The sequence below is a fragment of the Arachis duranensis genome, chromosome 10 (assembly GCF_000817695.3).
Source record: "Arachis duranensis cultivar V14167 chromosome 10, aradu.V14167.gnm2.J7QH, whole genome shotgun sequence".
Taxonomy (NCBI): domain Eukaryota; kingdom Viridiplantae; phylum Streptophyta; class Magnoliopsida; order Fabales; family Fabaceae; genus Arachis; species Arachis duranensis.
Genome location: NC_029781.3, coordinates 10,613,546 through 10,624,655, shown reverse-complemented (window position 1 = coordinate 10,624,655; position 11,110 = coordinate 10,613,546). Strand labels below are relative to the sequence as shown.

General features: G+C 35.9%; 1 protein-coding gene and 1 pseudogene across 1 annotated transcript; one reads left to right on the top strand and one right to left on the bottom strand.

Moving 5' to 3' along the window:
• Window positions 1-2,519: 2,519 nt before the first annotated feature.
• LOC107469119 (protein PECTIC ARABINOGALACTAN SYNTHESIS-RELATED) lies at window positions 2,520-7,670 on the bottom strand. The gene is made up of 11 exons (XM_016088497.3): window positions 7,089-7,670; window positions 6,868-6,918; window positions 6,684-6,774; window positions 6,061-6,137; window positions 5,404-5,492; window positions 4,984-5,103; window positions 4,409-4,525; window positions 4,184-4,327; window positions 3,971-4,094; window positions 3,672-3,863; window positions 2,520-3,398 (listed from the first exon to the last, which is right to left on the bottom strand). The coding sequence occupies exons 1-11, from the start codon at window positions 7,401-7,403 to the stop codon at window positions 3,039-3,041; spliced, it is 1,680 nt and encodes a 559-aa protein (XP_015943983.1). The 5' UTR covers window positions 7,404-7,670; the 3' UTR covers window positions 2,520-3,038.
• A 160-nt stretch (window positions 7,671-7,830) lies between these two features.
• On the top strand, window positions 7,831-7,941 carry LOC127743740 (uncharacterized; annotated as a pseudogene).
• Window positions 7,942-11,110: the final 3,169 nt, after the last annotated feature.

Here is an 11,110-nt window from a genome sequence, read left to right as displayed (position 1 = left end):
AGTAAGGTGGCTCCGAACAGACACATCATCCATGCTTATACGAGCATGGGGGTAGATGTTCTTTCGGACGAATGCAAGAGCGTCCGCCTTAACCTCACTAGAAGAGCCAGACTCTAAGGTCTTGCGCTTCTTCTTTTCTGGCTCAGGAGAGGGTCGGACGACAGGGGGCGGTTGAGAGAAAGCTGAAGAAGAAATCACAATGGGCTTGGAGAGAGTCCCAACGTTCCGAGGAGGAGGAGGAGGAGAGATAACCCTGGTACCACCAGTCCTGGCGCGAGACTTTGCTTTGGCCTCCTGGACTCTCTGGTAAGATTCCTGAGCATTCGTCTTCGCCATTTCTGAAAAATAAAACAATAGCTAATGAATTAAACAAGTCGGAAAGCTCAGTTAACGAGTCAGGAATCTAACGAACAAAGGAAAGCTACCTAGCTGTGCTTGGATAAAGGTCGAAGACCCTTGGAGAAACTTTTTTGTATCTAAATATGGGGCCCTCCCCCACACTTCTCGGAGGAACCCCACAATGGCGGCCTCTACTTCATCCAAGTCATCCAGACCATATTTCTCACAAGGGGAGGCCTCCAGCCAGTATAAAGGAAAGCGAGGAGAAGAATTATCATCCAGGAAAAAGGGGTGGTGACCCTCTACAGCTTGCACTTTGAAAAAATAATTTTTAAAGTCGTGGAAGGATTCGTCAAAAAGGGTGAAGATTCTCCGACCTTGTATGGCTCGGAAGGAAACCCATTGTTGTTTATTGTTTAGCCCACTGAAGGGCTTGGTCATATAGAAAAGATGGAAAAAGATTTTCAGAGAGGTCGGGAACTCCAAAGTATGGCTAATAAATTGATAAATTTTCAAAAAACCCCAAGAGTTGGGGTGAAGCTGGATAGAGGCAACCCGACAGTGTTGCAAAACAGACATCTCAAAATCTGAAAAAGGTAGAAAAACGCCCAAACGGGTGATCATGCATTCATACATAAAGAAGAAATGATGGGCCGTTCTGTTGGCCCTCCCATGGCAAACTCGGTCCTCTGGACTTGGGATAAGCAATTCAACTTAGACTCATCCTCATCCGAGGTACAGAGCCGGTGGTGAGTACGAAGATGGGTAATAAACTCAACATCAACCAACGGCTCCTCCCCTAGGACAGTAACATCAACCCAATCTACGAAAGCCATTTTCTTTTCTTAAAGAAAATGAGGAAACCTACAAAGAAAAAAAAAGAAAAAATCAAAAACAAGGTCTCTAGAGGGGAGAAAGAGGAACCAAGCAGAAGTCTACAAACCTACTTATCTACAAAATAAAGGCATACGAAAAATATGAAAGAGGAAAAGAAACTGACCTTTATCTGAAAATAAGGGTTGCAGGAAGTAAAGCTTCGAGACGCAGAAGTGTGGCACGAACGAATGAAGAACGAACGAAGAGAAAAATTAGAAAAATCGCAGAAAGGAAAAAATGAAAGAGAGGAAAAAGTATTTATAAATACTCTAGGGGCATAATGGTAAAAACGGGGCAGTCATTAATAAGAGTGCACCGTTACCAAAGCCATCAATCCCTAGGCGCATCCCTAATGGACGCGACGCTTGAATAGACGTAACTGTCAGAAACAAAAGGCCACAAAAATCACGTCGGTTTAAAAACCCTCGTCTCCTCTAAGAAAGTTGGCTACGAACCCGAGTAAAATACTCGAACCCAAGTCTTAAAGAAATCTTGGGCTCGAGTAGGGGGCACTGTTCATACCCTGGCCCAATAATAAAGGCCCAGGTCCAAACGAAAGGCCTAGTCCAAATGATTGAGCCTTGCTGAGCACCAACCTTCGTACTGAGAAGTCGGTCTTGACTACGATTCGCTCCAAAGAAGTCGGGACGGAGAATAGTTGGCAGATCAACATCAATCCAAATGAGTAACTGCCCCTAAAATCTCTCTAACCACTTCCAGGAGCCATATCTTAACCTCCCTAAGATAAAGGGACAGTTATCACCCTAAAAGGGTGGCACTACTTCAGCGGTGGTTATTGGCTCACCACTATAAATACACTGACACTCTTCAGGTATCTCTAAGCCCAATACATTTTAGACCTGCTCACACCCTTGCTAACTTAGGCATCGGAGTGTCTTTGCAGGTACCACCCCCCATTCACCCACGAACACAAGTCGGAAGGAGGCTCCAGCGCACCGACCTGCTCTGAGGCTAAAATTCGCTGACGATCGGGCCGGCTAATACAGTCCAGTCCATTAATCTCCGGTTACCCATCGTAACAAGTAATATCCAAGGAGCATAGGAGACTCTATCCATATCATTTTATGAAATTTGTTTCCAGACTTGTTAGAAATAAATTTCCTATGATCGGATACCATGGCCAAATTCGTTCATGACATTAATTATTTGTATAGAATATAAATTAAAATATAAAAATTATATAAAATAATATATAAGGTAATACATATAAATATATATAAATTACGAATTTCGTAATTTATTTTTAGAGTAAGTATACTCTCTTTTAAAATTTCTTGCTCTAATTTAGAAGAACTACAGTACTTTCTCGGGAGTCGTGACAAACACCCCAAAGATTCACAAAGTAGAGGTAATTTGGTGTTCCATTTGCCAAATTTTACAGCAGCGGGCTCGTGATACACCATAAGAATACAGAAACTTGGCAACATGTATAATTCACTAATGATGTACACATTCTTCTGTTAGTACAAAGAATATCAATTTCTTTCGAGGATGACAAGAGAGGGGAGGGGGTCATGTGCATGTTAGACAAAAAGAAAAAGAAACCATCATACCGGTGTACGGGCGAATATAACACCTAGAGGACAACCAACAGCTGAGTCGAGTCTCGGGTCCTGCAAGCCATTATCTTCACTCAATTTCAATTACTTTCCCTCCCACCTCGGCGTGAATTAATTAACACCAGATCAGATTCTCACGCTTACCCTGTGGATAGAACTCATAACTTAGATGGTATATTCCTTGCAAATGCATCTTTGAGTGAAGTCTGAGAGTGTAAAGTGTATATAGGGAAGTCGGTGTAATCAGGCTTTGCACATGCAAGGAGTCAAGGGGTTCTCCCAGAGGTCATAGTTGGGGAAAGTTTCTTCCGGCAATCCTGTCCGCGTTTGATGAGTAACGACCACATCTTCAACAAAGGTAGCCCAACCCATGTATGGATCCCCAAAAGACTTGGACATTAATCCTTTGTCAGGCTTGATTGATTTTAGACGGTGACCCATGTATCTACGAGCGCCAATGATCAGCTTAGCAAAGTTGCCTCCATGGGTCATCACAAACACATCTGACTTCAGGCATACCAGGAAGTCAAGAGCTGCAAGGCTCGTCACATGCTTTCTAAAACCATCCAACTCCTCTTTAGTTGCCAACTCCTCCTTTGTAACCTGTTAACAAAAGTGGAAAGTACTATCATATTGTATCCAAATGTGAAACTATAGAGGAAAAAATTTGATATATTAGCTCAGTTATATCAAACAAGTTTATATAGAACAAGAACAATGCATCCTATCTTGATAGCCTCATTACAGACTAGAATCCCATGTAACATCTCTAAAACATTAACAAACAAAAATATCAAGAATCCAAAACATTTTTGAACTCCAAGGCAGTACCATGGTCATTGTTTTTAATTCACATAATAGTTAAGAGGTCTTTACCAGATTAGGAAACATATTCCTCAGCGGAGCCATCCGATTCTGTCCACCATAAACTTGTCCAGAAGCGACATAAATTTGTGTTTCCTTTGGATAGCCCATAGCACGAAGTATAACGGCCACTTCTCCAGGCTCTAGAGGACACCGTCCCTCCTTTCGCTTCTGTAGAGCCAATTGCCATAAGTGGGAACCATTCTGCATTTTCATAAAACGCAGTGTGAACATTATGCTCCAACAGAAAGTTCTTGGTTCTTATTTCGATATTTACTTATGAAAAGGAAAAAGAAATACTAGTACTGCACCTTATACCGTCGAGGCCACTCCTTTTGTCTGTATTCTGCCATTTTAGCTTTCTCTTCTCTTGTCCCCACAAAATCACAGAACGATAGGCCTACCATTCCTTTCTCAAATCGAAGATGCAGAGCCCTGCTCATGTTTTAAACTGTTATATCACTGATACAACAAATGCACCCAAATTCAGCTACAAGAGGATCTTGATCACAAACGATACATACATATAAGGATTTGAACTACCAGTTCGGTTTCTCATCCTTGAGGCCAGTAAATCAGCCATTTGCTCTATATCAGGGAGAAATTTCAGAGCATGATAATTAACCCTACATCTCAACTTGTTGATTTCTGGAGGAACATTGTCATATCTGAAATAACAACAATGACAGTGACAACATGAATTACATATAAAATAGTGGTGTCTAGCATATAAATCATCCACAGCCTACCCCAGCCTATCAACAAAAGGTTTTAGAGCCATAATCCTTTTCTCCTTGACTCGAGGCAAAACATTGTCAATGTAAAATTGTGCAGGCGCATATTTTGGAATGTTCTTTACAGTCCTCCTGAAAGACAACACAACTTTTATGTTAGTCAAACAAATCGCCACCAACCACCAAGGCATCAACAATTCATGCCAAGACACAGAACAATCTAGTTTGGCATGCATCATTGGTTAATGTTTCCTACAGCTAAAAAAAATAAACAGTTTAACAAAAAGACAAAAGACAAAAAAAGGGGGGGGGGTATTCTACATCCATACATGAACACATCACATCCCTCCTCCAGCCAAAACTATTATCAACTTAATTAAGATATGCTTAATGAAAGAGTCCACCCATAGCATTATTTGGCCATAAGGCCAGCATCTAAACCAATTTTTTTATGCCAATAAGTCTACGATCAAAACAGAAACCATAGTGACAAAGTGATATTGGCTGTTTACATATGCACACCTTTCTTAAATAGCAACTTGGGATTTTAATATTTAACAGACTCAAGAAAGAAAAGAAATCTATCAAACCTTATACTACTGAATAGCTCTGTCTTATCAGTAAACCATTCTGGGATATCACGGACTATACGAACATCATATTTCAGGTAATCTATGAAGTGATCCACATCAAAAATGTCTTCAAATTTCCTGCAAGAAAAAAAAGTGTCATCATGGTCCATGGTGAGGACCATCTAAAAATTTCTTAGACAAAACTTTTTAAAAATACAAAAAACAACAAAACTAGTGAGGAAGGACAGAAATACAACAAGCAGTCACAACTCACAAAAGAGTGGCCTGAGTTTTAGTAATTAAAATCTATTTAATTTTCAGAATGAAGAAATATGATATTGGTGACACATACATGTACAAACACATGCTTGGCAAATCGATAGTGACAACTAAACTTATTAAAACACCATAAGAATACATTTGGAAAAGAGATCTCACGTTTGGTCTTTCCAAATCTGGTCTTGCTTCAAAACAGGCAAAATAAGTGTGGCATTCATTATTTTGGCCACAGCCACGGCATTGCATATCTGCGTTTTGAAATATGAGCCAAAGTAAATCATTGATAAATAATTCTAAAACTTTTTACATATAGCTAATTACAATGTACAAGACAATAAATCAGCATCACATATCAGTAAAACCAACTATAAACGCAAATTCTAGTTGTTTTGCAAGTCCATTAAATTGGAAACATTAGTGCCACACTACTAGTTTAAAGAGTCTCTGATGATCTTTGATTATCACTTGGGCATGAATATCCAGAATTCATATTGTCATATCAAACTCTGCAATTGATTCTATAAATAAATTGCACCATAAAAATCAACAAGTATGCAAAATAGAAAATAGATATTGTCCTTATCTTACAGTTTTCTTTGATTTTATTCCTCTCAAACAGGTTAAAGAAGTGTAGGTTCACATATTTGACAAATAGCTGTAAAAAGAACTCTCTACTAGTACTAGACCATACTAGATAATAGAGGCAATGGAAACAAAAAGGTGTAAATAATAAAATGAAATAAGTCATGGTGAATTTTGGAAGAAGAAAACAATGTAGAATATATTGCATCACAACTTAAACAACTTAGTCCATACCGCAATTCTTTGTTGGTTTAGACCACCTTCAGCATGGATGAATATGTACCCATTTGTTTCATTTTCAGGAGGAAGCTCTACATAGAGGTGTCAAAGCAAGATTAAATTGCAATGAAAATAAACCAACACCCATTGCACTAATATGAATATATACCAGTGTAACATATATGCAATAAATAAGCAACACTATATTAAGAAACAAGTTAAAATGCTGAGTACTCCATGGAACATAGACTACAAATATAGATAACTCCTGTGTTATAAAGTTCCAATTCAAGGATTCAGCAAATATTACTCTTTCTTCCTAAAGAACAGCGAGAGCATCACACACACAAACACACAAAAATATAAAAAAAGAATTGTTGACAGATCAATTCACTTCATAAACAAAAAATTTGCACACCAGTGATAAGTGATAACAAACAAAATCTCATCACATATTGATCCAACTATCCTTTTTGTGATTCTAGTTATAGTTATTGCTGAAAGTCTGCTGATGCTTCATACAAATGAAAATTGCATTAAATTTCTCTGACTTGCAATGCTAATGAGATGGTCAATGCACATATAAATATCGGAATCAGGTTTTTTAAGAAGAAGAAGAGAAGAAGAAGAAAGGGGACCTTCTATAACACCATCCCTGCGCTCAGCACAAGGCTTCCAAGACGTCGTGGACGATAAAGGATTTTCCCACAGAGACGGCGATTCTTTCACCTGAAACCAGTACCACAGAAGCTGTGAGAATCCACGTAACAGAAAGAGACAGAAAAAACGAATCATTTAATATGATGGTTCATGATAACTTACGTGAGGGCAGTGAAGTGTAATCCCATCCTTTTTACACAAGTAAGGAGCATTCTACAATCATAAAAAAAAATAAAAAAAGAAAATTCAAAGCCGAATATCAACAATAAGAACCAGCTCAGCTACTATTTACTCAAATTATTTTTAAAAAAACGAATCGATCATCGCGGAATCAGAGAGAAAAAGAGAAACACAATGTGTTGAAATCTGAGAGGGAAACTGACCAATTTGTTGACGATTGAGAAGAGGGAGAGAAGGCCAACGAGGATTAGAAGCAAGGTGCAGAAGAATGAGATCCTTGGGGAATGGAGAGGATTGGGAACCCTAGGGTCATCGCCGAAGAAGGAAGAGAGATACTGTAGGGGACGATACCGGTCCTTGAGGGAGTGGCGGTCGCGTTCCTCGTCGTCGTCGGGAAGGTGGTGGTGATGGTGGTCGGCGGTGGCGGAGGGAATAAGAGGTGATGAATCGGCATCGCGCTTCATCGGAGAAGAGGTTGCGCGAGGGCCGAAGGAGGCTTGGTGTCTCAGCTCCGCCATTACCCGACCCGATTTGATTATTGGGAATTTCGATAGATGGTCGGACTGTCTCTCTCTCTACACTGTACTGAATACTGGTAATTATTAGTGTTACCTACTTCTTCAGAGGGAAGCACCGAGGCAATGTTGTCTTGTGTTAGAGTCCATAGTCCATACTGCGTGCTTGTGGAGTGAATTCAGATCCAAATCGTGTTTTGCCTGTGCGGTCTTAATTCTTAAATTGTTTCAATTGTCCAAGGAGCAAGGGCGTCTCGGTAATACCTGTATCGTGTGTGGGCATCAATGTAAAAACAGCAACCAACAGTCCTGCATTTGTCTTTTTAAGGAGTAAAGGACATGGGAATTTTTTTGTAACCCATAAAAATTGTACCCGAAGCTCCTCAAAAATGTTATTGAATTTTGTTTATCGATAAAATATTTTTAAATAACGACCTTACTTGAACAGGATCTGTTCTATAGGCTCGTACAACTGTATCCTTGAGTTTTAAGGAGACAGGAACCGCAGTCTGGTTGATGTTAAAATTTCACTTGTCATATAAAAAGTTTATTTTGTTATATTACTATTTTTCATTAATATAAAAATCTTAGTTCACATTTACTAATATGTATTTTTGTCATAATTTTTTTTAATCAAAGATAAGTAAACTCAAATATGTGACCTCTAAATGAATATGAGATTATACCATTGAGTTATAGCTCATTGACAAAATTTTTAATATTTTTTTTTGTTTACCCAAACGGTATCCCCCAACCCGACAGGTTAAGGACTAATCCGTCGCGGATCTGAGCTCCATTTAAGGGTCTGCCGCTGGCCAATGGGTTGCTGCATGTACAAGGTGGGGTTCGAACTTCCGACACTTGCTTAAGCGGACGAGTGAGCTGACCACTCGACCAACCCAAGTTGGTTAAAATTTTTAATAATTTGATGACATCTTTATCGATAACAAAATTTAGAAAAAATTTATTAACAATAAAGCGTGTGTTTGACAAACCCGTTCGAAGAAAAAAAACACGTTTAAACTTACTGAAAGTTTCAATTTTTTGTTTGGCTAACTTTTGATTTAGTAAACGCAGAAGTGATTTTGATGTCAAACCCAAGTTCGCCAAAAACAACAATTTATAGCTTCTGCATTTCACTAATGGGCTTTTAGTCATTTACACTAAACATCTAGTTTTACTTTACCAATTTTATCCTTCAACATGTTATTGTATTATTTCTGAAATTCTTATTATTTCTTCTTATATGAACTCTTTTTTTCTATTATTTATTATTTTTATTTTTTGTTAAATTTTTATTTGACATTATACACTCTTATAATTGTGATTTTTGTATATTATATTTGTTATTATCTTTTTATAATATGATTTATTGATCACATTAGGTAAAGTAAATTAAACAAAAAATTAACCATAAATAATAATAATAGTAAAAAACTATAGGCACTAAAAAAGAGTACTAAAAGAACTAAAAATATACTATAACATCATCAAAAACTTTTAGATTTGTTTTCATTTCTACCAGGATAAATATTTAATTTTATTATTTTTAGTATTTTTTTATATAATTATAATTCTGGTATATACAATTTTTTATTGTAAGTTTTTTATAATATAAATTATGATTCCATTAAAAAAAGATAAAAATAAAAAATTTATCATAGGTATTAATAAAATCATGAACGTTGGATTCCAAAATAATATTAAAAATAAATTTATTAAGAGTATTAAAACAAAAATACGATGTAAAAAATACTAAATTAACATTTTCACGTTAATATTTAAAATTTGAAAAAATGTAATATATTTGATTAAATACTCTTATATATATAATTCATATTTTTTATTTTTAATATAAAATATATTTTGCTAATTTTTATATGTTATTTTTTATTTTAATAAATAAATATTAATTTTATTATAAATTAATTAATAAAATTATTCAAATATCTAAATTAAAATAACTGGATAATATAAAAAAAATTTATTTAAGTTGATGTCTATTTTAGTAATTTTTCATTTAAAAGTGATTTTGAATAGTGTAATTCAAACAATATTTATTTTACTATAATCCATTTTGATATAAAGATAACCAAACATAAATCACTTCAATACAAACTTACTTTTCATCAAAATCAAGTTTGCAAAATCAATTTTATATAAACTCCCATTTACAAACTGTAATTCAAGCACACACAAAATAGTTTAAGTCTATTTTTGTAGTTTATCGCTTTTTTAAATAAACAAAGTAAGTATTGTATTCATGAACATAGATAAGGATTCAAAAAATTGTTGTAAAATAAACATAAAATAAAAGTATAAGTAGAAGACTCTAGTACCACAATTACTATCTCAATATAATAAAAATGATTAATATATTTACTAATATTATATATAAAGAGTTAGAGAGGAGAGTATTTAAAAATACTTGTAAAATAAAGTAAGAGAGAGAATTGTATTAGTAATATAAAAGAGGAAGAGAAGATTTTATTACTATGTGTCATATACTTCATATCATACTTCTATTTATAGGCATATAAAAGTTGTGCTTTCAGATGTAATTAAATATGGTCTTCTCTTGATAAAATCAAATTCTATATCGAAAAGGTTGGCCGCCCAAAATTGTGAAGGAAGTCATAATTCATTAAATGGGCATCCCCCCATGCTTATCACAACACTCCCCTTAGGATGACCATTTAGGATTATTACCTCGTTAAAACCTTACTAAAGAAAAATCCAGTGGGAAAAAACCTTAGTGAAGGAAAAAGAGTACAATATCCTTTAGTGATGGGGACTGCCTCATTAAAAACCTTGTCAAGAAAAATTCAATGGGAAAAAAAACCTGACAAAGGAAAAAAGAGTATAGTCTCCCCTTCTTGTCGACATCATTTAATATCTCGAAATCGGCGCATCCGAATCTTATGTACCAATCTTTCAAAGGAGGATTTTGGGAGTGACTTTGTGAATAAATCTGCTAAATTGTCACTTGAGCAGATCTGTTGGATATCAATTGTCCCTTGATTTTAAAGATCATGAGTAAAGAAAAATTTGGAAAAAATATGCTTTGTTCTATCACCTTTGATGTATCTGCCTTTAAGTTGAGCAATGCATGCTGTATTATCTTCAAACAAGACAGTTGGAGCTATCTTATGACCAATCAGTCTACATAATGACATAATATATTGGATCAGACTCCTGAGCCAAAAACACTGGCGACTAGCTTCATGAATCGCTAGTATTTCGGCATGATTAGAGGAGGTTGCTGCTATCGTCTGTTTCATGGACCTCCATGATATAGTTGTACCACGATATGTGAACAGGTATCCTGTTTGAGATCTTCTTTTGTGTGGATCAGACAAATATCCAGCATCTGCATAACCAACTAGTTATGACTTGGATCCATAGGGATAAAACAATCCCATATCAACTATTCTATGAAGATATCAAAAGATTTGCTTGATTCCACTCCAATGTCTTCTGGTTGGAGAGGAACTATACATTGCTAGTAAATTCACCGCGAATGATATGTTAGGTCGCGTATTATTAGCAAAATACATTAGCGCTCCAATGGCACTAAGATATGGTACTTCAGGACCAAGAATATCTTCATTTTCTTCCTTAGGACGAAATTGATCTTTTTCCACATCTAAATATCTTACAATCATTGGAGTACTTAATGGATGCGACTTATCCATATAAAATCTCTTTAA